At 41.3% G+C, this 26,159-nt stretch overlaps 2 protein-coding genes across 2 annotated transcripts in view; one reads left to right on the forward strand and one right to left on the reverse strand.

Annotated features, from left to right (window-relative positions):
* The window catches only part of LOC139370046 (zinc finger protein 850-like), a 125,531-nt gene that overhangs the window by 91,408 nt on the left and 7,964 nt on the right, over nucleotides 1-26,159 (reverse strand). Inside the window, exons 3-5 of the mRNA XM_071109352.1 lie at nucleotides 23,483-24,595; nucleotides 21,959-22,408; nucleotides 6,951-7,955 (exon numbers count right to left, since the gene is read on the reverse strand). Coding sequence (XP_070965453.1) covers nucleotides 6,951-7,955; nucleotides 21,959-22,408; nucleotides 23,483-24,595 — 2,568 coding nt within the window. The remainder of the gene's footprint in view (nucleotides 1-6,950; nucleotides 7,956-21,958; nucleotides 22,409-23,482; nucleotides 24,596-26,159) is intronic.
* LOC139370061 (zinc finger protein 665-like) overlaps nucleotides 1-26,159 on the forward strand; it is a 166,186-nt gene that overhangs the window by 37,277 nt on the left and 102,750 nt on the right. The window lies entirely within an intron of this gene.

The following is a 26,159-nucleotide window of genomic DNA, read 5'->3' on the forward strand; positions in this document are numbered from 1 at the left end:
GTGTACCAAGAGTGGTCCACCACCCAAACAGTGGAGTGCCGTTTAAGATGAGGCAGGACGATTTGTTTTTTCATGAGCATGGCCTTAATTCTATTACAGCATATTGGATGACTGTCATTCATATTTCACTCACCCTGTTCAATGTAACAGCAATAGGTTTAGGCTACTACATGATACTCTAATTGTCCCTATACCCATCATGAGGTAGCAACCTAGCCTATGAATGAAAGTTTAGAATGTAGGTGCACAGGTTGAGAGAGATATTTGCGGTGACAGACAGTGACACATTCAATACTGCCTTGCACACTCTCGCCTGCATCTAGCTGAAATAGAGATATTACTGGACAAATTCAGGTATGTTTATCCCCGTTTTGTTCCATTTAAGAAACGTTTGGGTTATGATCATGCATAAACACAGTTCACTTTCATTACAGACACGTTGTATTCCTTCTTGTATCTATGTGCTCTCCTCTTATCACCTTCTCCCTTTGTTTCTGTACTTCAATGAACAACACATCAGCTGTATGTCACCAGGAGAAAAAACCTTTCCAAGCCAAACCATTTCATAACTGCTACACACAGCTTACATTGTTGTCACCATATTAGCTGAAATAACATCATAGTTAACAGAGCTAATAGAACTAACTCGTTAGTAAACCTGCTACAATCATGCAGTAACGTTACAGTGTACAGTCAAGTCAGTAAGCAGTTTAGCACTTACCTTGGCGGGTCCCAGTGGCAATAAATTAGTAAAACCAAAAGCTTGCCTTGACTTGGAAGAGTTCCAGTGTTGTGTTGGATAGTCATAGCCAGCTAGCTAACATAGCATCCCTCTGTTTGAGCCAAGTGTTTGAGTAGACTAAACTAGATAGCTGCATTTGCTAGCTAAATAAGTGAAACTGAAAGTGGAAAATAAATGACGAAATATCTCTCTCGCTTCTCCTTCATTTTGGAATAAAATAATTTGTTCAAAACTGTTCAACTATTGTATTTTTCTCTCTTTTAGTCAACTACTCACCACATGTTATGCACTGCAGTGCTAGCTAGCTGTAGCTTATGCTTTCAGTACTAGATACATTATCTGATCCTTTCATTGGTTGGACATCATGTCAGTTCATGCTGCAAGAGCTCTGATGGGTTGGAGGATGTCCTCCGGAAGTTGTCATAATAACAGTGTAAGTCTATGGAAGCCTTGAGAACCATAATCCTCCAAGGTTTTGTATTGAAGTCAATGTACTTAGAGGAGGATGCAAAATAGTATGTTTTAAATTATTTGGTGATGTGATTATATTTAGTATAGTTTTATCTAAAAAGGACCACTTTTAAATATTTTACCATTTTAATTTTTCTGAAAATAACTGAGGACGATGGTTCTCCCCTTCCTCCTCTGAGGAGACCCCACTGCACCCAAAGGACACCCAGCCAACTTGACACAATTTTGGGAAGCATTGGAGTCAACATGGGCCAGCATCCCTGTGGAATGCTTTCGACACCTTGTAGAGTCCATGCCCCGACGAATTGAGGCTGTTCTGAGGGGAAAAGGGGAGGGTCCAACTCCATATTAGGAAGGTGTTCCAGATGTTTGGTATAATCAGTGGATACATCTGCAATGTAGCAGACACTTTTATCTAAAGGGATTTGCAGTCATGTGTGCAAACACTTTACATATGGGTGGTCCCAGGAATCAAACCGACTACCCTGGTTTAACAAGCACTATACTCCACCAACTGAGCAACAGGACCACAAGGAATGATCAAGGAATGACGCAGATAAACACACACAGCCTGAGTTTCAGAAATATAATTGAATCAAAGACCGTAACATTGAAACTGACATACTTCATATTTAGTTACAATCAAATATTATTTGTCACATGCGCTGAATACAACAGGTGTAGATCTTAACGTGAAATGCTTACTGACAAGCCCTTAACCAACAACGTAGATAAGAAAAATAAGGGTTGAGAAAATATTCCCAAAATAAAAAGTTCAAAAAAGTAACACAATAAAAAACAATAACGAGGCAAAATACAGGAGGTACCAGTACAGAGTCAATGTGGAGGCTATATACAGGAGGTACCAGTACAGAGTCAACATTATATTGGTTGCAAGAATTTTGTATAATAAGACCAGGGTGTGACAGGAGGCTATATACAGGGGGTACCAGTACAGAGTCAATGTGGAGACTATATACAGGGGGTACCAGTACAGAGTCAATGTGGAGGCTATATACAGGGGGTACCAGTACAGAGTCAATGTGGAGGCTATATACAGGGGGTACCAGTACAGAGTCAATGTGGAGGCTATATACAGGGGGTACCAGTACAGAGTCAATGTGGAGGCTATATACAGGGGGTACCAGTACAGAGTCAATGTGGAGGCTATATATAGGAGGTACCAGTACAGAGTCAATGTGGAGGCTATATACAGGAGGTACCAGTACAGAGTCAATGTGGAGGCTATATACAGGGGGTACCAGTACAGAGTCAATGTGGAGGCTATATACAGGGGGTACCAGTACAGAGTCAATGTGGAGGCTATATACAGGGGGTACCAGTACAGAGTCAATGTGGAGGCTATATACAGGGGGTACCAGTACAGAGTCAATGTGGAGGCTATATATAGGAGGTACCAGTACAGAGTCAATGTGGAGGCTATATACAGGAGGTACCAGTACAGAGTCAATGTGGAGGCTATATACAGGGGGTACCAGTACAGAGTCAATGTGGAGGCTATATACAGGGGGTACCAGTACAGAGTCAATGTGGAGGCTATATACAGGGGGTACCAGTACAGAGTCAATGTGGAGGCTATATACAGGGGGTACCAGTACAGAGTCAATGTGGAGGCTATATACAGGGGGTACCAGTACAGTGTCAATGTGGAGGCTATTTACAGGGGGTACCAGTACAGAGTCAATGTGGAGGCTATATATAGGAGGTACCAGTACAGAGTCAATGTGGAGGCTATATACAGGAGGTACCAGTACAGAGTCAATGTGGAGGCTATATACAGGGGGTACCAGTACAGAGTCAATGTGGAGGCTATATACAGGAGGTACCAGTACAGAGTCAATGTGGAGGCTATATACAGGGGGTACCAGTACAGAGTCAATGTGGAGGCTATATACAGGGGGTACCAGTACAGAGTCAATGTGGAGGCTATATACAGGGGGTACCAGTACAGAGTCAATGTGGAGGCTATATACAGGGGGTACCAGTACAGAGTCAATGTGGAGGCTATATACAGGGGGTACCAGTACAGAGTCAATGTGGAGGCTATATACAGGAGGTACCAGTACAGAGTCAATGTGGAGGCTATATACAGGAGGTACCAGTACAGAGTCAATGTGGAGGCTATATACAGGAGGTACCAGTACAGAGTCAATGTGGAGGCTATATACAGGAGGTACCAGTACAGAGTCAATGTGGAGGCTATATACAGGGGGGACCAGTACAGAGTCAATGTGGAGGCTATATACAGGAGGTACCAGTACAGAGTCAATGTGGAGGCTATATACAGGGGGAACCAGTACAGAGTCAATGTGGAGGCTATATACAGGGGGTACCAGTACAGAGTCAATGTGGAGGCTATATACAGGGGGTACCAGTACAGAGTCAATGTGGAGGCTATATACAGGGGGAACCAGTACAGAGTCAATGTGGAGGCTATATACAGGGGGAACCAGTACAGAGTCAATGTGGAGGCTATATACAGGGGGTACCAGTACAGAGTCAATGTGGAGGCTATATACAGGGGGTACCAGTACAGAGTCAATGTGGAGGCTATATACAGGAGGTACCAGTACAGAGACAATGTGGAGGCTATATACAGGAGGTACCAGTACAGAGACAATGTGGAGGCTATATACAGGGGGTACCAGTACAGAGTGGAGGCTACACAAGGGATGTTTACATACACTTAGGTTGGAGTCATTAAAGTGGTTTTCAACCACTCCACAAATGGCTTGTTAACAAACTATAGTTTTGGCAAGTCAGTTAGGACATCTACTTTGTGCATGGCACAAGTCATTTTTCCAACAATTGTTTACAGACAGATTATTTCACTTATAATTCACTGTATCACAATACCATTGGGTCAGAAGTTTACATACACTATGTTGACTTTGCCTTTAAACAGCTTGGAAAATGCCAGAAAATTATGACATGGCGTTCGAAGCCTCTGATAGGCTAATTGACATAATTTGAGTCAATTGGAGGTGTACCTGTGGATGTATTTCAAGGTCTACCATCAAACTCAGTACCTCTTTGCTTGACATCATGTGAAAATCAAAAGAAATCAGCCAAGACCAAGGAAATATAATTGTAGACCTCCACAGGTCTGGTTCATCCTTCGGAGAAATTTCCAAACGCCTGAAGGTACCATGTTCATCTTTACATACAATAGTATGCAAGTATAAACACCATGGGACCACACAGCTGTCATACCGCTCAGGAATGAGACTTGTTCTGTTTCCTAGAGATTAACATACGTTGTTGTGAAAAGTGCAAATCAATCCCAGAACAACAGCAAAGGACCTTGTGAAGATGCTGGAGGAAACAGGTACAAAAATATCTATATCCATAGTGAAATGAGTCCTATATCAACGTAACCTGAAAGGCCGCTCAGCAAGGAAGAAGCCACTGAAGAAGGGCATTGGCTAGGGATGTATCCTTGTTTTGAATCCCAGCCACCGTAGGAGGCCTTTTGCCTTTTGGTAGGCCGCCGTTGTAAATAAGAATTTGTTCTTAACTGACTTGCCAAGTTAAATAAAGGTTCAATAATAAATAAATCAAATACAAATAAAGTACAGAGAGATAATTGATGAAAACCTGCTCCAGAGCACTCAGGACCTCAGACTGGGGCAAAGGTTCACCTTCCAACAGGACAACAACCCTAAGCACACAGACAAAGGACAACGCAGAAGTGGCTTCGGGACAAGTCTCTGAATGTCCTTGTGTGGCCCAGCCAGAGCCTGGACTTGAACCCGATCGAACATCTCTGGAGAGACCTGAAAATAGCTGTGCAGCGACGCTCCCCATCCAACCTGACAGAGGTTGAGAGGATCTGCAGAGAAGAATGGGAAAAAATACAGGTGTGCCAAGCTTGTTCCTGTTAAGACACCTGGCCAGCTGAGTGCAGGTGGGCTCTCCTGTCAACATGAGGCTCCTGTTGCAGCCCTCAAGGGCACATTGACAGATTTTCCACCTAGTCCTCTCTGGGATTCAAACAAGGGATCTTTCAGTTACTGGCCCAACACTGTTAACCGCTAGGCTACCTGCAGCAGGAGCCCCATGTTGACAGGAGAGCCCACCTGCATTCAGCTGGTCAGGGGCAGTGGTGCCCTGTAAGTAACAAATGTATCACTATCAGAGGGGTGTATTATGACATCAGATAGAACTACTCAGACATTCCAAATATCACTTGATTATCAGAGGGGTGAATTATGACATCATATAGAACTACTCAGACATTCCAAATCAGGCTTCATCCATATCATGAAGGTGGATATTGATCCAACCATTTCAAAAGTAATGACTGGGCTGATGGAAACAGGTTATGCCTGAACATTTTTATAAATGGCGACAGACGATATGTTAGTTTGTCTGACATGGTGGGTTGTGTCAGTAAAAACGTTTTAGTGAGAAATGGCGATGGAAACTCCTTTATGTACAAATATTTATATAATAACCATCATGTCTTAGTTAACTTGGAGTCACGTGATGATATGTTGTGTGGTCCTCCCTCTAAAACTTGGAAAACCATGTAGTTTATTAGGCTACAGATGAAATAAGTTATGAACTTCACAGGGTGGTGAAAATACATGTGATGAGCTTGATGCTCAATTCCAATACATTTTGAGGGTCTTAATCTGGTGACATGATGACCGATGCTTGGTTGCCATTTGACAAATAAAATAATCGCTCTCATCCATAATAATCTCATCAATCGGGTAACAATGTTTATTCAACCAGTGGGAGCGTTGTAAATGCCCCAAGGAAAGTCGAAAGAGGAACTCTTCATTGAGACAATGATAAACAGCAATCCTTGGGAGAGTTGTGGTGGATATTATAAAATCAGGATCTGCTGGAGTCCAAGTCAAACCAAGATTCTTTATTTCTGAGCTCAGAGAGAATAACAGAGTTACACAGCGCAGTGTAGACAGTCTGAATTCCTGAAGCATTGAGTGATTAGCACATATCTTTATAGTTTCCTGTTCCTGGGCGGGACTTTATTCATACAAGGACACAGGTGCAAATTGGTTTGCAACACAGGATGATACTCCCAAGAACAGGAGCTTATAATACAGTTTCACAAGGTTAGTCACACACTCAGTTATGTGGACACACAAACAATTAACATTTTCCATTACAGAGTCTGAACATTTTCATTTCATTAAATCATCAGTGGGCCAACAATGCAGACGTCAACATTGGAACAAATGCATCACATCCAAATATCACTTGATTATCTGTAGTGCTGGAGGAATGACACACCCAGATAAACACAGTCAGACTTTAAAAAAGGACCATTTAAACACATGGAATCTGATCTACTTTATATTCAAACTGACATTCTCCATATTCACTTCATGTTTTCTAATAAAAACAAACAAATATATGTTTGAGTAAACCCTGTACCATTTAATTTCATCTGGTAAAGACAGGTAAACACATTGTCAGTCAACAATATAAGACAACGGGAGCACTGTGTATGTTCTCTGATGAATTTTAAGTCAATGTGATGTATATCAATACACATGCTAAGAGAAGTAATAAGTAATTTCTCTCTCCTGTGTGGATTCTCCAATGACGTTTAAATGACTGTTATGAGTAATATGTTTTCCCACAGTCTGAGCTTTTCTACGCCTTCTTCTCTGTGTGCAGTCTAATGTGTTCTTTCAGGCTTCCTAAATGGGCAAAAGCTTTGCACCCTGGGAGGAGTGGTAAGGGTTCTCTCCTGTGTGTATTCTCTCATGTTGTTTCAGCTCCCCCGACTGGTTGAAACACTTTCCACATTGGGAGCAGTGGTAAGGCTTCTCCCCTGTGTGTATTCTCTCATGTCTTTTCAGCTCCTTTGACCGGATGAAATACTTTCCACACTGGGAGCAGTGGTAAGGCCTCTCCCCTGTGTGTATTCTCTCGTGTTTTTTCAGGTTTCCTCTCTGGTTGAAACACGTTCCACATTGAGAGCAGTGGTAAGGCTTCTCTCCTGTGTGTATTCTCTCATGAGCTTTCAGGTTTGCTTTCCGGATGAAACTCTTTCCACATTGGGAGCAGTGGTAAGGCTTCCCTCCTGTGTGTATTCTCTCATGAGCTTTCAGGTTTGATTTCCGGATGAAACTCTTTCCACATTGGGAGCAGTGGTAAGGCTTCCCTCCTGTGTGTATTCTCTCGTGTTGGTTCAGGCATGGTTTCCGGTTGAAAATCTTTCCACACCAAGAGCAGTGGTAAGGCTTCTCTCCTGTGTGTATTCTCTCGTGTTGTTTCAGCTCCCCCGAACGGACGAAACACTTTCCACATTGGGAACAGTGGTAAGGCTTCTCTCCTGTGTGTATTCTCTCGTGTTTTTTCAGGTTTCCTCTTTGGTTGAAACATGTTCCACATTGGGAGCAGTGGTAAGGCTTCTCTCCTGTGTGTATTCTCTTATGAGCTTTCAGGTTTGCTTTCCGGATGAAACTCTTTCCACATTGGGAGCAGTGGTAAGGCTTCCCTCCTGTGTGTATTCTCTCGTGTTGGTTCAGGTATGCTTTCCGGTTGAAACTCTTTCCACATTGGGAACAGTGGTAAGGCTTCTCCCCGCTGTGTATTCTCTCGTGTTTTTTTAGGTCCCCTAACTGGTTACAACCCTTTCCACACTGGGAACAGTGGTAAGGCTTCTCTCCTGTGTGTATTTTCTCATGTTGTTTCAGGTCCCATAACCAGTTACAACCCTTTCTACAGTGGGAGCACTGGTGTCGTCTTGCTAGTTTGGACATCCCTGGCTTTGGTTCCTCCGAGTCTGGTCTTTCTCCTGCCAAAGACAGTGTTATTTTTAAATAGAGACCCAAATGAAACCACATGATAAAACAACCTTGCTACGAGGGTAAATCCTAAATCAGATCTCTCAATAACCCGAGGCCAGTTTTAACAATCTTAGTGTGATTTTAAAACAAATGTAGAGCTTCCTGGTAATTACTGATATGTTTACATTACATATTTTATACATCCTGTTTTACAAGTCAGAACACAAAAACCTAGACAGTTCTAGGACACTGAAGTGTCGCTGGATTCCAATTGAACAGGTGGTTCTAAATATATAACATTCATAGCTGTATGATACAGAATGTGACCTACACACTTCCTTAAACATAAAATAACTAAAGAAGTAATTTTGTGTGGAAGTCCAAAACTTGTTTTTACGTCGAAGATACAAAGCACATCAGTAACATCTCCCCGTTGTTGAAAGGGTTCGACACCTACTGTTTAAATGGCCCGATTTCTTATTTAGACATTCACAGATTTTCAACATTTTGATTATCGCTGATGTCATATTTTGGGTAAATGTTCCTAAAACTGATAGTAACAACAAAAAACAAAAATATAAACGCAACATGTAAAGTGTTGGATGTTTCATGAGCATCACTGTTAGTCAACATTTATTCTTTGCCAAGATAATCCATCCACCTGACAGGTGTGGCATATCAAGAAGCTGATTGAACAGCGTGATTGTTACACAGGTGCACCTTGTGCTGGGGATAATAAAAGGCTACTCGAAAATGCGCAGTTTGTTCACACAACAATGCCACAGATCTCTGAGGGAGCCGGCAATTGGCATGCTGACTGCAGGAATGTCCACTGGAGCTGTTACGGAATTGAATGTACAGTACCAGTCAAAAGGTTGGACTCACCTACTCATTCAAGGGTTTTTCTTTATTTTTACTATTTTCTACATTGTAGAATAATAAAGACATCAAAATGATTAAAAAACACATGGAATCATGTAGTAACCACAAGTGTTAAATCAAAATATATATTTTATTCTTCAAAAGTTGCCACCCTTGCTTTCTCTCAAACAGCTTCACCTGGAATCCTTTTCCAACAGTCTTGTAGGCGTTCCCACATATGCTGAGAACTTGTAGGCCGCTTTCCCTTCACCTCTGCGATCCAACTCATCCCAAACCATCTTGATTTGGTTGAGGTCGGAGGATTGTGTAGGCCAGGTCATCTGATGCAGCACTCCATCACTCTCCTACTTGATCAAATAGTTCTTACACAGCCTGGAGGTGTGTTGGGTCATTGTCCTGTTGAAAAACAAATGACAGTGGGACTAAGCCCAAACCAGATGGGATGGCATATAGCTGTAGAATGCTGTGGAAGCCATGCTGGTTAAGTGTGACTTGAATAAATAAATCACTGACATTGTCAACAGCAAAGCACCCGCACACCATCACATCTCCTCCTCCATGCTTCACGGTGGGAACCACACATGCGGAGATAATCTGTTCATCTACTCCTCGTCTCACAAAGACATGACGCTCGGATCCAAAAATCTCAAATTTGGACTCAAAAATCTCAAAATCAGACCCAAAGGACAGATATCCACCGGTCTAATGTCCATTGCTCGTGTTTCTTCGCCCAAGCAAGTCTCTTCTTATTATTGGTGTCCTTTAGTAGTGGTTTCCTTGCAGCAATTTGACCATGAAGGCCTGATTCACGCAGTCTCCTCTGAACCGATGATGTTGAGATGTGTCTGTTACTTGAACTTTGTGAAGCATTTATTTGGGCTGCAATTTCTAAGGCTGGTAACTCTAATGAACTTATGCATCAGAAGTAACTCTGGATCTTCCATTCTTGTGGTGGTCCTTAAAGTAATGATGGACTGTTGTTTCTCTTTGCTTATTTGAGCTGTTCTTGACATAATATGGACTTCGTCTTTTACCCAATAGGGCTATCTTCTGTATACCACCCCTACCTTGTCACAACACAACTGATTGGCTCAAACACATTAAAACCTGTTATGGCTAGGGATTCCGCTAGCGGAACATTTCGACAACATCCGGTGAAATTGCAGAGTGCAAAATACAGATTTTTTATTAGAAATATTTAACTTTCATGCATTCACAAGTGCAATACCACAAATTAAAGCTTAAGACTCCATAATGTTTCATCATTAGATGCTACAAGGCTCCTTTAAGACTCCATAATGTTTCATCATTAGGTGCTACAGTCCTCCTTTCAGACTCCATAATGTTTCATCATTAGATGCTACAGTCCTTCTTTAAGAATCCATAATGTTTCATCATTAGGTGCTACAGTCCTCCTTTAAGACTCTAAAATGCTTCATCATTAGCTGTTACAGTCCTCCTTTAAGTCTCCATCATGTTTAGAATGTGTCTGGAAGCGCTACTCTATCTATTCTACTCTCATCCTTTCGGTTTTAATAATATTTAAAAATAATAATGTTATAATAGGTAATAACTAACTTTAATAACTAGGGTTAATACCTGCCTGGCGCACCAACAAAATATTTCTTTAGCCCCCTCTAACAATACCGCTACAGAATTAGCATAGTAGGCCATGTAACTTAACCTGTAGTGACACCCAGCCCGTGAACGGGACCGTTATCATCATCTGACACTAATTAGCATAACGCAACGGACATAAATCTTCCTAGAAAATATTCCTAGTCATGAAAATCACAAGTGAAATATATTGGAACACAGCTTCGCCTTTTGTTAATTAAGCCGACCCCTTACTTTTTCGAACATTCTGTTAAAAATCGCGCAACATTTCAGCGTCCTGCTACTCATGCCAGGAATATAGTATATGCATATGATTAGTATGTGTGGATAGAAAACACTCTGACGTTTCTAAAACTGGTTAAATCACGGCTGTGACTATAACAGAACATGTGTTTCATCGAAAAGCGGAAGAAAAACTGATCACCGAAAACTGGAAAAAATATCAATGCGCCACTTGCATGTATTGTCTATGGGACAGCAAATTAGATGGGGCCGAGATTGCAAGTCCTACAGCTTCCACACGATGTCGCCAGTCTTGTCAATTGCCTGGGCGTTGTTTCTTGGTCAAACGAGTAAGAGAGACCCCATTCCTTCCGGTCTCCGACAGGATGTTTTGGAAGAGAGATTTCCGACCATGATTTGAAGACGTGGAGCTATTGAATACACATCGCCCCGTGATCAATTTGATAGATTATTAACGTTTACTAATACCTAAAGTTGGATTACAAAAGTATTTCGAAGTGTTTTGTGAAAGTTTATCGTCGACTTTTTTAATTAAAAAAAATGACGTTGCGTTTTAAAACTGTGTTTTTTTCTGATTCACACACTTTTCATAGATCGATATTTTGGGTATATATGGACCGATTTAATCGAAAAAAATACCCAATAGTGATGTTTATGGGACATCTAGGAGTGCCAACAAAGAAGCTCGTCAAAGGTAATGAATGTTTTATATTTTATTTCTGCGTTTTGTGTAGCGCCGGCTATGCTAATTATTTTGTTTACGTCCCCTTCAGGTATTTTGGGGTGTTGCATGCTATCAGATAATAGCTTCTCATGCTTTCGCCGAAAAGCATTTTAAAAATCTGACTTGTTGGCTAGATTCACAACGAGTGTAGCTTTAATTCAATACCCTGCATGTGTGTTTTAATGAACGTTTGAGTTTTAACGAGTGCTATTAGCATTTAGCGTAGTGCATTTGCATTTCCAGATGGCTAGATGGCACGCCTGCGTGTCGGGTGGGCTTAAGAGGTTTTAATCACCCTGTCATCTCAGATTTTCAAAATATGCTTTACAGCCAACGCTAGACAAGCATCTGTGTAAGTTTATCATAGCCTAGCATAGCATTATGCCTTGCTAGCAGCAGGCAAACTTGTCACAGAAATCAGAAAAGCAATCAAATTTAATCGTTTACCTTTGATTAACTTCGGATGTTTTCACTCACGAGACTCCCAGGTAGACAGCCAAAGTTCATTTTTTCCCAAAATATTATTTTTGTAGGCGAAATAGCTCCGTTTGTTCTTCACGTTTGTCTGAGAAATCGCCCGGAAATTGCGGTCACAACTCCGAAAAATATTCCAAATTAGCTCCATAATATCGACAAAAACATGGCAAACGTTGTTTAGAATCAATCCTCAAGGTGTTTTTCTAATATCTATTTGATAATATATCCGTCGGGACAATTCCTTTTTCTCTAGGACCAATTGGAGTAATGGCTACCTCTGCACTTTACGCGAGAATCTCTCTCGGAGCCACCATGTGACCACTTACGCAATGTGCCCCCATACGGCTATTCTTCAACAGAAATGCTTAAAACTACGTCACAATGCTGTAGACACCTTGGGGAATACGTAGAAAGCGTAAGCTCGTTGATGGTACATTCAAAGCCATATAGGGAGTCATTGGAACGCAGCGCTTTCAAAACCTGGGGCACTTCCGGATTGGATTTTTCTCAGGCTTTCGCCTGCAACATCAGTTCTGTTATACTCACAGACAATATCTTTACAGTTTTGGAAACGTTAGAGTGTTTTCAATCCAAAGATGTCAATTATATGCATATTCTAGCATCTTCTCCTGACAAAATATCCCGTTTAAAACGGGGACGTTTTTTTCCCAAAAATGAAAATACTGCCCCCTAACACCAAGAGGTTTTAAGGTAATCAGAAATATTTAGGACTAACTTATTCCTTGACACCCATTCTGAAACTAACTGCAGCTCTATGTTAAGTGTTGCAGTCATTTCAGTCGCTGTAGTAGCTGACGTGTACAGTGTTGAGTCATCCTCATACATAGACTCACTGGCTTTACTCAAATGTCATTGGCATGTTGTTGGTAAAGATTGAAAAAAGTAGGTGCCAAACAGCTGCCCTGGGGAATTCCTGATTCAAACTTGATTTTGTAGCTCTGGGGCGGCAGGTAGCCTAGTGGTTAGAGCGGTGGGCCAGTAACCGAAAGATTGCTGGATCGAATCCCCGAGTTGACAAGGTAAAACTCTGCCGTTCTGCCCCTGAACAAGGCAGTCCCAGGCCGTCATTGAAAAAAATTATTTGTTCTTAACTGACTTGCCTAGTTAAATAAAGGTTACATTTTAAAAGAAAAACTCTTTATCCACAATATAGCAGGGGGTGTAAAGCCATTTTTATCATCAATTTCTCTCAGCCAATCAGTCATTTGTAAGTGCTGTGCTAGTTGAATGAACTTCCCTATAAGCTAAAAGTCTATATTTGTTTACTGTAAAATAGCATTGTATCTGGTCAAATATTTCTTTCCCAAAATTGTAAGGGTTGGTAACAGGCTGATTGGTCAGCTATTTAAGCCAGCAAAGGGAGCTTTACTATTCTTGGGTAGTGGAATGACTTTAGCTTCCCTCCAGGCCTGAGGGCACACACTTTCTAGTAGGCTTAAAATAAAGACAAGGCAAATAGGAATGGCAATATCGGCCGCTATTATCCTCAATTTTCCATCCACATTGTCAGACACCAGTGACTTGTCATTGTTGATTTTATTTGCGCAAAATTTAATTGAAGATGCTCCACATCTTTTTACAATCATTCTTCATGTATTTTATCTTTGTTTCATTGTGTACTTTCTTCTTTTTATTCAGTTTAGTCAAATGATGTCTCAATTTGCAATAGGTTTGCCAATCAGTTATTCAGCCAGACCTATATGCCATCTCTTTTGCGTCCCTCTTCATCATACCATTTTTTAAATTCCTCATCAATCCACGTGGATTTAACAGTTTTTACAGTCATTTTCTTAATGGGTGCTGCTTATTAGTAGCTGGGATAAGCAGTTTCAAACATGTCAAGGGCAGTGTCTGGTTGCTCTTCATTACACACCACGGACCAACAAATATTATTTACATCAACAACATAGGAATCACTACAAAAAAATGTATGACCTCTTATACACAATATTAGTCCCAGCCTTTGGAACGGTGGTTTTCCTAGACATGGCTCCTATATTGTGATCACTACATCTGATGGATAACCTGAACAAGGTTGCCGGCACTGGTTACAGTTTGAAGCTTTCGTTTGAGTGGGCAGCCTGATCACAGTTTTCCTCCAGTATTAGTTAATTCATTACCAAAGTCTTGAGTTTAGTTTGCCTGTTCTACAGTCTTTTAAAGATAGGGGCGTTGACTGCGACAGGCAATGTAACATTCATAATGTTTTAAGGAAAAGTTTTTGTAAAACAAGCACCTTACATTGGATCATCTTGAAACTTTCTCTCCAAAGCTAACTTTCATCAAGGTTTTATATGGTCTATTGGTTTCTCTCTTTTCATTGGCTGAATCCTTTTTCAGTGTTATGATATTCATAACATCCACTCTATCTTCCTGTCAACTAACAGAACTCTGCTGGTTGTCCTGGTAACAGATACCGGTGGGCAGATCTATTGTATTTGTTCAAACTAAACTACAGCACTTACTTTGATGAGTCAAATCTGATCCTTTCTTCTCTTCTCCTCCTCTCACAGTTCCACTCAGCCCCATTTTTTTCCTGCAGTCCACCAGCAGCACAGACAACCTCTTCATACCCAGCAGTAAGGTGCTACCGGGAGAGGCACGACGCGGGGACTCCGGGAGGGAGGAAGGGCTAGCATTGTCCTAGTAACCATAAAGAGGGGACACAGACACATGTCATTATGTGCTTTACAGAAACCCAGCCCAGATCCAGATAGAGCAAGCTGTATGCTAGACCAGACCAAGCTGTATGCTAGACCAGATCAAGCTGTATGCTAGACCAAACCAAGCTGTATGCTAGACCAGACCAAGCTGTACCATCTGGTGTTCTGATCTGGAGAGACTCTTCTCTGCCTCGTCAGCATCAGGATGTTGTTGAGGCTCCCCAGAGGATCCACCATAGTCATGTCTCTCTCCTGTGTGAACGAGAACATCAAAATGAGTAGTAAACTCCCTTTGATATTTTAAGTAGAACATATGCTTCAATATTGAATTTTAAAAGCCTGTTATACTAGATGAGGGGAACTTTAATATAGACAACATGGAGAATTCAATACATCTAATTGAAAAGTCCCTAAAATATATGAACCAATGGCAGATTGACCCTTTAACAATTCCTACAGTACTGAACAACATATTCAAGTGTAGAACTTCAGTAGAATGCCCCTTAAAAACCACACATTAGTTCAACAACTGCATAGTTTGTGCCCCTGTTTTTAAGACAGTACTCACTGATGATAATCGGATATTCTGTCTCCTCCTCTTTCACTCCCAAAACGTCTTCCTCCTTCACCTTTATTGAGACAGCATCCTCTTCCTCTCTAAAAGGTTCATTCTCTTCTATCACTATAACAGCCTCCTCTTCCTCCTTTTTCATTCTGAAATGTTCTTTCACTATAACAGCATCTTCTTCCTTCACTATAACAGTCTCCTCTTCCTCCTTTTTCATTCTAAAAGGTTCTTTCACTATAACAGCATCTTCTTCTTTCACTATAACAGTCTCCTCTTCCTCCTTTTTCATTCGGAAATGTTCTTCCACTATAACAGCATCCTCTTCCTTCACTATAACAGTCTCCTCTTCCTCCTTTTTCATTCTAAAAGGTTCTTTCTCTTCTTTCACTGTAACCTCTTCTTCAAGGTTCATTGCCAGAGCTTCTTTCTGCAAACAGCAGACCTCCTCTTCTATAGCAGGGGATGAGTACTTTAATGAACTCATGGTCAGGGATGTTAGCTAGCTCGTTAGCATTAGCGACTAGCCTCGTGCTCGGCTCAGCATCAATCTTTAACAAGTTTGCAAATTAGGTTACAGTTAACCAGTTAATACGTCAACAGAACTGTGTTTAAAACACTGAGATTAGATAATGTACATTAAGATGGTCTAAATCGTCAATCTTTCACTTTTATGTTGGCTAGCAAGCTACCGAGGTGGTTGAAAGAGTAGCCGCGTCGTTGTTCCTGAAGAAGCGTCCGTCCAGTCCATTATACGTCACGGAAGAATCATCACCTGAAAGACGCTCATCGCCGTCTGCTGTCTGGAGTGGGTAACGCAGTTTGGAAACAATACACTACACTACACTTTTGTATTGGAAAGAACGTACCGTAATTTCTAATATCTAAAAAGAATTAAACTTTTTTACATGTATTATCATTTTTATTTTTATGAAAATCACTGAGGAGGGTCCTCCCCTTCCTCCTCTCAGGAGCCTCCCCTTCCTCCTCTGAGGAGCATCCCCTTCCTCCTCTGAAGAGCCTCCCCTGCACGCAAAGGACATCCAGCCAACTTGTGTGGGAAGCATTGGAGTCAACATGGGCCAGCATCCCTGTGGAAAGTTTTCGACACCTTGTAGAGTCCATGCCCCGACGAATTGAGGCTAATCTGAGGGAGAAAGAGGACGGTCCAACTTCATATTAGGAAGGTGTTCGAAATGTTTGGTATAATCAGTGGATATATCTGCCATTTAGCAGACACTTTTATCTAAAGGGATTTGCAGTCATGTTTGCAAACAATTAACATATGGATGGTCCCAGGAATACTCCACCAACTGAGCAACAGGACCACAAGGAATGATCAAGGAATGACGCAGATAAACACACACAGCCTGAGTTTCAAAAATATAATTAAATCATTAGACCGTAACATTGAAACTGACATACTTCATATTAGACGTAGACCGATTAATTTGGGCGCATTTCAAGTTTGTATATATTTTTTTTTTTACACCTTTATTTAATCTTTATTTAACTCGGCAAGTCAGTTAAGAACACATTCTTATTTTCAATGACGGCCTAGGAACGGTGGGTTAACTGCCTTGTCCAGGGGTAGAACGCTAGATTTGAACCTTGTCAGCTCGGGGGAATCAAACTTGCAACCTTACAGTTAACTCGTCCAGCGCTCTAACCACCTGCCTCTCATTACACTCCACGAGGATCCTGCCTGTTACACGAATGTAGTAGAAGTTGCTAGCTAGCATTAGACTTCTTATAAAAACAATCAATCAATCATAATCACTAGTTATAACTACACATGGGTGATGATATTACTAGTTTATCTAGCATGTCCTGTCGATGCGGTGCGTATCGTTGCTCCAATGTGTACCTAACCATAACACCAATGCCTTTCTTAAAATCAATACACAGAAGTATATATTTTTAAACCTGCATATTTAGCTAAAAGCAATCCAGGTTAGCAGGCAATATTAACCAGGTGAAATTGTGTCACTTCTCTTGTGTTCATTGCACGGAGAGTCAGTGTAGATGCAACAGTTTGGGCAGCCTGGCTCATTGCAAACTAATTTGCCAGGACATTAAGTAATTATGACATAACATTGAAGGTTGTGCAATGTAACAAGTATATTTAGATGCCACCCTTTAGATAAAATACCGAACGGTTCCGTATTTCTGCCTCTGATTGAGAACCACTCCAGACAGCCATAGACTATACTAGATAACCCCACTAAGCCACAATCCCGATAACTACAAAAACCCCAAGACAAAACACACCACATAATAAACCCATGTCACACCCTGGCCTGACCAGAATAATAAAGAAAACACAAAAAACTAAGACCAGGGTGTGACAGGAGGCTATATACAGGGGGTACCAGTACAGAGTCAATGTGGAGGCTATATACAGGGGGTACCAGTACAGAGTCAATGTGGAGGCTATATACAGGGGGAACAAGTACAGAGTCAATATGGAGACTATATACAGGGGGTACTAGTACAGAGTCAATGTGGAGGCTATATACAGGAGGTACCAGTACATAGTTAATGTGGAGGCTATATACAGGGGGTACTAGTACAGAGTCAATGTGGAGGCTATATACAGGAGGTACCAGTACAGAGTCAATGTGGAGGCTATATACAGGAGGTACCAGTACAGAGTCAACATTATATTGGTTGCAATAATTTTGTATAATAATTGAAGCTTTGAATCCGGCGTCATTTTGCGTGTTAATTCATAAACCATGTGCCATGGTATCAGTACAATGAAAATCTCCAAAAATAAACATATTCAGGTGTTAGTGTAACAGTATAAATTTAGACCGTCCCCTCGCCCATACCCGGGCGCGAACTAGGGACCTTCTGCACACATCAACAGTCACCCTCGAAGCATCGTTACCCATCGCTCCACAAAAGCCGCGGCCCTTGCAGAGCAAGGGGAACTACTACTTCAAGGTCTCAGAGCAAGTGACGTCACTGATTGAAACGCTATTTAGCTAGCCGTTTCACATCTGTTACACTCACCCCCCTTTTGACCTTCCTCCTTTTTCCGCAGCAACTAGTAATCCGGGTCAACAGCATCAATGTAACAGTACAAATTTTAAACCGTCCCCTCGCCCATACCCGGGCGCGAACTAGGGACCTTCTGCACACATCAACAGTCACCCTCGAAGCGTCGTTACCCATCGCTCCACAAAAGCCGTGGCCCTTGCAGAGCAAGGTAAACTACTTCAAGGTCTCAGAGCAAGTGACGTCACTGATTGAAACGCTATTTAGCGCCCACGCTAACTAAGCTAGCCGTTTCACATCTGTTACATTAGAATGGCCAAGTCAAAGTCCAGACCTGAATCCAATCGAGAATCTGTGGAAAGAACTGAAAACTGCTGTTCACAAATGCTCTCCTTCCAACCTCACTGAGCTCGAGCTGTTTTGCATCTTTCGATGTGCAAAACTGATAGAGACATACCCCAAGCGACTTACAGCTGTAATCGCAGCAAAAGGTGGCGCTACAAAGTATTAACTTACGGGGGCTGAATAATTTTGCACGCCCAATTTTTCAGTTTTTGATTTGTTAAAAAAGTTTGAAATATCCAATAAATGTCGTTCCACTTCATGATTGTGTCCCACTTGTTGTTGATTCTTCACAAAAAAATACAGTTTTATATCTTTATGTTTGAAGCCTGAAATGTGGCAAAAGGTCGCAAAGTTCAAGGGGGCCGAATACTTTCGCAAGGCACTGTATGTATTTTTAAACAAAAATAACTGATTTACATAAGTATTCAGACCCTTTGCTATTTCAATTTAGATTTAGAATTTAAATTGAGCTCAGGTGCATCTTGTTTCCATTGATCATCCTTGAGATGTTTCTACAACTTGATTGGAGTCCACCTGTGGTAAATTCAATTGATTGGACATGATTTGGAAAGGCACACACCTGTCTATATAAGGTCCCACAGTTTACAGCGCAAGTCAGAACAAAAATGTAATGACTTCTTATGACATTGTTTGCCAGACTGAACATTGTAGTTCATATTTTCCAGTCTGCGTTACCCCCTCCAGTCAGCAGATGGCGATATGAGTTTTTCAGGTGATGCTTCTTGCGTGACGTATAATCTAGTGGACGTGACAGGAGGACTTCTTCAACAGCGACAAAAGGCTTCTGATTGAAACACGCTGTGCTTTGCGAGCAAACCTAAAACCAAAACATTGAAGCTCTTTAGACCAATCTTGTGTATTTACTCTTAGGTAAACATAATTATATTCAAAACGCTATCTACTGGTTCATTTAAACGTAATTTGCTTGTTAAATTAGCAAATGTGTTACATTGATACTGTGTAACAGTATGTATAACTTTAATATGTCCCCTCGCCCATACCCGGGCGCGAACCAGGGACCCTCTGCACGCATCAACATCAGTCACCCACGAAACATCGTTACCCATCGCTCCACAAAAGCGGGAACCACTACTTCAAGGGGAACCACTACTGCAGGGTGTCAGAGCAAGTGACGTCACCAATCGAAACGCTACTTAGCGCGCACTATCTACGGAAAGATATTCTCACTAATACCCAAGAACAAGGAGGTCTTTTAGATTTCAATACTCTAAATAATACTTTTAAAATAAATTGGATTCTGAAGTATATTAAGAACCAGAACAGTATTTGGAATGTCATGCCCTTAGTATTTATTTGACTCTGTTAGTGGTTTAGAATTTTTGCTTTGATGTAATTTTAATGTTGATAAAATCCTAGTAAAATTGGCCAAATTCCATAAGCAGGCGATTTTAGCTTGGATGTTAGCGTATAAACACAATTTTCCCCCTCACAGATACTTTCTATGGAACACCTAAGATATACGATTTAAAAATAAGTCTCTTTTTTTTCGTAACAGGTTTGAGAATAACTGGCTACTGATCAACCTATTGTGTGTATTGAACATTCATATTGGACAGCCTTACCTATAGAGTAGCACCACCACCCATCAGACCATTCTCATCTTGATGTCAAAGCTGCAGTGTATTGTTGCTATAGGAGTTTATGATTAATAATCCTATTTAAAGACACACTAAGATGTCACCATACTATTCATTTAAAGCCCCTCTGTCAGATATAAATCATCAGAGTGGGAAACCAACTGACATGGAAACAATGGAGCAAATGTATCACTATCAGAGGGGTGTATTATGACATCAGATAGAACTACTCAGACATTCCAAATATCACTTGATTATTAGAGGGGTGAATTATGACATCATATAGAACTACTCAGACATTCCAAATATCACTTGATTATCAGAGTGTATTATGACATCAGATAGAACTACTCAGACATTCCAAATCAGAATTCATCCACATCATGAAGGTGGATATTGATCCAACCATTTCAAAAGTAATGACTGGGCTGATGGAAACAGGATTTGCCTGTACACTTTTATAAATGCTGACAGATGATTTGTTACTTCGTTTGACAATTTGTTTGTATATTTGTGACAGTAAAAATGTCTAAGCGAGAAATGGCTGTGGAAACTCCTTAATGATAACAATCACATCTTAGTTAACTTGGAGTCACATGATATGTTGTGTGGTCCTCCCACTATGACTTGAGAAACCATGTAGTTTATTAGGCTACAGATGAAATAAGTTATGAACTTCACAGAGTGCTGAAAGTGCATGTGATGAGCTTGATGCTCCTTTCCAATACATTTTGAGGTTCTTATTCTGGTGACATGATGATCGATGCTTGGTTGCCATTTGACAAATAAAATAATAATCTCATCATTCGGGTAACGTTTATTCAACCAGTGGGAGGCTTGTAAATGCCCCCAGGAAAGTCGAAAGAGGAACTCTTCATTGAGACAATGATAAACAGCAATCCTTGGGAGAGTTGTGGTGGATATTATAAAATAAGGATCTGCTGGAGTCCAAGTCAAACCAAGATTCTTTATTTCTGAGCTCAGAGAGAATAACAGAGTTACACAGCGCAGTGTAGACAGTCTGAATTCCTGAAGCATTGGGTGATGAGCACATATCTTTATAGTTTCCTGTTCCTGGGCGGGACTTTATTCATACAAGGACACAGGTGCAAATTGGTTTGCAACACAGAATGATACTCCCAAGAACAGGAGATTATAATAGGACAGTTTCACAAGGTTAGTCACATACTCAGTTATGTGGACACACAAACAATTAACATTTTCCATTACAGAGTCTGAACATTTTCATTTCATTAAATCATCAGTGGGCCAACAATGCAAATGTCAACAATGGAACAAATGCATCACATCCAAATATCACTTGATTATCTGTTGTGCTGGAGGAATGACACACCCAGATAAACACACACAAAGAGTTTAAAAAAAGGACCGTTTAAAAGAAGGAACCTGATCTTCTTTATATTCAAACTGACAGACTCCATATTCAATTCATGTTTTCTGATAAAAACATACAAATATATGTTTGAGTATACCCTGTACCATTTAATTTCATCTGGTAAAGACAGGTAAACACATTGTCAGTCAACAATATAAGACAACGGGAGCACTGTGTATGTTCTCTGATGAATTTTAAGTCAATGAGATGTGAAATATCAATATACAAGTAATTATTCTCTTCTGTGTGGATTATCTCATGACATTTAAGTGACTGTGATGAGTAATATGTTTTCCCACAGTCTGGGCTTTTGTAAGCATTCTCCGCCCTGTGTGAGGTCTCATCTGTTCCTTCAGGCTTCCTAAATGGGCAAACACTTTGCACCCTGGGAGCAGTGATAAGGCTTCTCCCCTGTGTGTATTCTCTCATGGTGTTTCAGATGACAAGGCCGTTTGAAACTCTTTCCACAATGGGAGCAGTGGTAAGGCTCCTCCCCTGTGTGTATTCTCTCATGCCGTTTCAGATGACAAGGACGTTTGAAACTCTTTAAACATTGGGAGCAGTGGTAAGGCTTCTCCCCTGTGTGTATACTCTCATGCCGTTTCAGATGACAAGGTCGTTTGAAACTCTTTCCACACTTGGAGCAGTAGTACGGCTTCTCTCCTGTGTGTATTCTCTCATGTCGATTCAGCTGCCCTGACTGGTTGAAACACTTTCCACACTGGGAGCAGTGGTAAGGCTTCTCCCCTGTGTGTATTCTCTCATGTTGTTTCAAGTTCCCTAAATCGTTAAAATTCTTTCCACATTGGGAGCAGTGGTAAGGCTTCTCCCCTGTGTGTATTTTCTCATGTTGTTTCAGGTCCCATAACCGGTTACAACCCTTTCTACAGTGGGAGCACTGGTGTCGTCTTGCTGGTTTGGACGTCCCTGGCTCTGGATCCTCTGTGTCTGGTCTTTCTCCTGCCAAAGACAGTGTTATTTTTAAATAGAGACCAGAATGAAACCACATGATAAAACAACCTTGCTACGAGGGTAAATCCTAAATCAGATCTCTCAATAACCTGAGGCCGGTTTTAACAATCTTAGTGTGATTTTAAAACCAATGTAGAGCTTCCTGGTAATTACTGCAATGTTTACATTACTTAACAGCAATCCTTGGGAGAGTTGTGGTGGATGTTATAAAATAAGGATCTGCTGGAGTCCAAGTCAAACCAAGATTCTTTATTTCTGAGCTCAGAGAGAATAACAGTTACACAGCGCAGTGTAGACAGTCTGATTTCCTGAAGCATTGGGTGATGAGCACATATCTTTATAGTTTCCTGTTCCTGGGCGGGACTTTATTCATACAAGGACACAGGTGCAAATTGGTTTGCAACACAGGATGATACTCCCAAGAACAGGAGATTATAATAGGACAGTTTCACAAGGTTAGTCACATACTCAGTTATGTGGACACACAAACAATTAACATTTTCCATTACAGAGTCTGAACATTTTCATTTCATTAAATCATCAGTGGGCCAACAATGCAAATGTCAACAATGGAACAAATGCATCACATCCAGATATCACTTGTTAATTAATCTGTGGTGCTGGAGGAATGACACCCAGATAAACACACACAGAGTTTAAAAAAGGACAATTTAAACACATGGAACCTGATCTATCCTACATTGAAACTGACAACTCCATATTCAATTAATGTTTTCTAATAAAAACATACAAATATATGTTTGAGTATACTTGGTACAATTATTAATTTAATTTCATATGGTATAAACAAGTAAACCCATTCTCAGTCAACAATATAAGACAATGGGAGCACTGTGTATGTTCTCTGATGAATTTTAAGTCAATGTGATGTGAAATATCAATTTACACACTAGGATAAGTAAATATTTTCTCCTGTGTGGATTCTCACATGACGTTTAAGTGACTGTGATGAGCAATATGTTTTCCCACAGTCTGAGCACTTGTAAGATTTCTCCCCTGTGTGCAGTCTCACATGTTCTTTCAGATTTCCTAAATGGGTAAAACGCTTTGCACACTGGGAGCAATTGAAAGGCTTCTCCCCTGTATGTGTTCGCTCATGAGCTTTCAGGATTCCTGACTGGCTAAAACTCTCACCACACTGGGCACAATGGTATGGCTTCTCCCCCGTGTGTATTCGCTCATGAGTTTTGAGGGTGTCTAACCGCATAAAACTCTTTCCACACTGGGAGCAATGGAAAGGCTTCTCCCCTGTGTGTATTCGCTCATGAGCTTTCAGCTTTCCTGGCTGGCTAAACCTCTTTCCACACTGGGAGCAATGGTGTGGCTTTGCTCCCGTGTGTATCCGCTGATGTCTTTTCATGTTAACTAACTGGCTAAAACTCTTTCCACAATGGGTGCAATGGAAAGGCTTCTCCCCTGTGTGTATTCGCTCATGAGCTTTCAGGCTTCCTAAGTGGCTAAATCCCTTTCCACACTGGATGCAGTGGTAAGGCTTCTCTCCTGTGTGCAGTCTCATGTGTTCATTCAGGTTTCCTAAGTGGCTAAATCTCTTTACACACTGGGAGCATTTGTAAGGCTTCTCACCTGTGTGGATTCGCTCATGCACTTTCAGGTGTCCTAATTCGCTAAAACTATTTCCACACTGGGCGCAATGGTATGGCTTCTCCCCTGTGTGTATTCGCTCATGAGATTGCAGGTTCCCTAACAAGCTAAAACGCTTTCCACACTGGGCGCAATGGAAAGGCTTCTCCCCTGTATGTATTCTCTCGTGTCTTTTCAGATTTCCTAAAAGGTTAAAACTCGTTCCACACAGGGTGCAATGGAAAGGCTTCGCTTCGGTGTGTATCCTCTCATGTCTTTTCAGGCTTCCTAACTTGGTAAACCTAGTTCCACAATGGTAGCAGTGGTAAGGCTTCTCCCCTGAGTGTATTCGCTCATGAGCTTTCAGGCTTCCTAACTTGGTAAAACTCTTTCCAATCTGGGAGCAGAGGTGTCGTCTTGCTGGTTTGGATGTCTCTTGTTCCCCCGAGTTTGGTTTTTCTCCTGCCAAAGACAGTGTTTATTTAAAGAGAGCCCTGAATGAAACCTCCACATGATAAAACCGCCTTGCAATGAGGTTAAATCCAAATCAGATCCCTCAAACATTTCATAATTTAAAACAATCTTGGTGTGATTTTAAAGCAGATTATGTTGTAGAGCTTCCTAGTAATTTGTTTAGTTTACATTACTTATTCATTCTGTTTTAGAAGTCAGAACACAAAAACCTGGACAGTTCTAGGACACTGAAGACACAGAAGTCGCTGGATTCCAATCAGCAGGTGGTTCTAAATATATAACCTTCATAGCTGTATGATACAGAATGTGACCTACACACTTCCTTAAACATATAATAACTAAAGAAGTAATTTTGTGTGGAAGTCCAAAACGTGTTTTACATTGGAGACAGACACAAACCACATCAGTAACATCTCCCCGTTGTCTCAAGGGTTCGACACATTGCTGTTCAAAAATCTTTAACATTTTGACTAATCACTAATGTCATGATATTTCGGGTAAAGTAAAAATAATGAAATATTTGGGGCAGATTAAAATATATATTATTATAAACAACTTTTTTGTAAATTGCTAGTTTACAGTCTTGTCTCCTCGCTGCAACTCCTGTAATATCTCGGGAGAGGCGAACGTCAAGAGCCAACCCGGAAGCCAGCCACACCAACGTGTTGGAGGAAACACTGTACACCTGGCGACCGTAACAGCGTGCATGTGCCCAGCCGCCACAGGAGTCGCTAGAGCGTGATGGGACAAGGACACCCCAACTGGGCAAACCCTCCCCCAACCAGGACGACGCTGGTTGTTGGCCAATTGTGCATCACCTCATGGCTCTCCCGGTCATGGCCGGCTGCGAAACAGGTCGTACATTTTGGAGAAATGTCCTCTGGTCTGATGAAACAAAAGTAGAACCGTTTGGCCATAATGACCATCGTTGCGTTTGGAGGAAAAAAGGGGGGGGCTTGCAAGCCGAACAACACCATCCCAACTGTGAAGCGCGGGGGGTGGCAGCATCATGTTGTGGGGGTGCTTCGCTGCAGGAGGGACTGGTGAACTTCACAAAATAGATGGCATCATGAGGCAGGACAATTATGTGGATATATTGAAGTAACATCTCAAGACATCAATCAGGATGTTAAAGCTTGGTGGCAAACGGATCTTCCAAAATGGACGACGACCCCAAACATACTTCCAAAGGTGTGGCAAAATGGCTTAAGGACAACAAATTCAAGGTATTGGAGTGGCCATCACAAAGCCCTGACCTCAATCCTATAGAACATTTGTGGGCAGAACTGAAAAAGTGTGTGCGAGCAAGGAGGCCTACAAACCTGTCTCTGTTACACCCGCTCTGGCAGGAGGAATGGGCCAAAATTCACTCAACTTATTGTGGGAAGCTTGTGGAAGGCTACCTGAAACATGTGACCCAAGAAAAACTATTTAAAGGCAATGCTACCAAATAGTAATTGAGTGCATGTAAACTTCTGACCCACTGGGAATGTGACTATTATTCTGACATTTCACATTCTTAAAATAAAGTGGTGATTGTTACGTTCCCCAG

The sequence above is a fragment of the Oncorhynchus clarkii genome, chromosome 17 (genome assembly GCF_045791955.1).
Source record: "Oncorhynchus clarkii lewisi isolate Uvic-CL-2024 chromosome 17, UVic_Ocla_1.0, whole genome shotgun sequence".
In the NCBI taxonomy this organism is placed as follows: domain Eukaryota; kingdom Metazoa; phylum Chordata; class Actinopteri; order Salmoniformes; family Salmonidae; genus Oncorhynchus; species Oncorhynchus clarkii.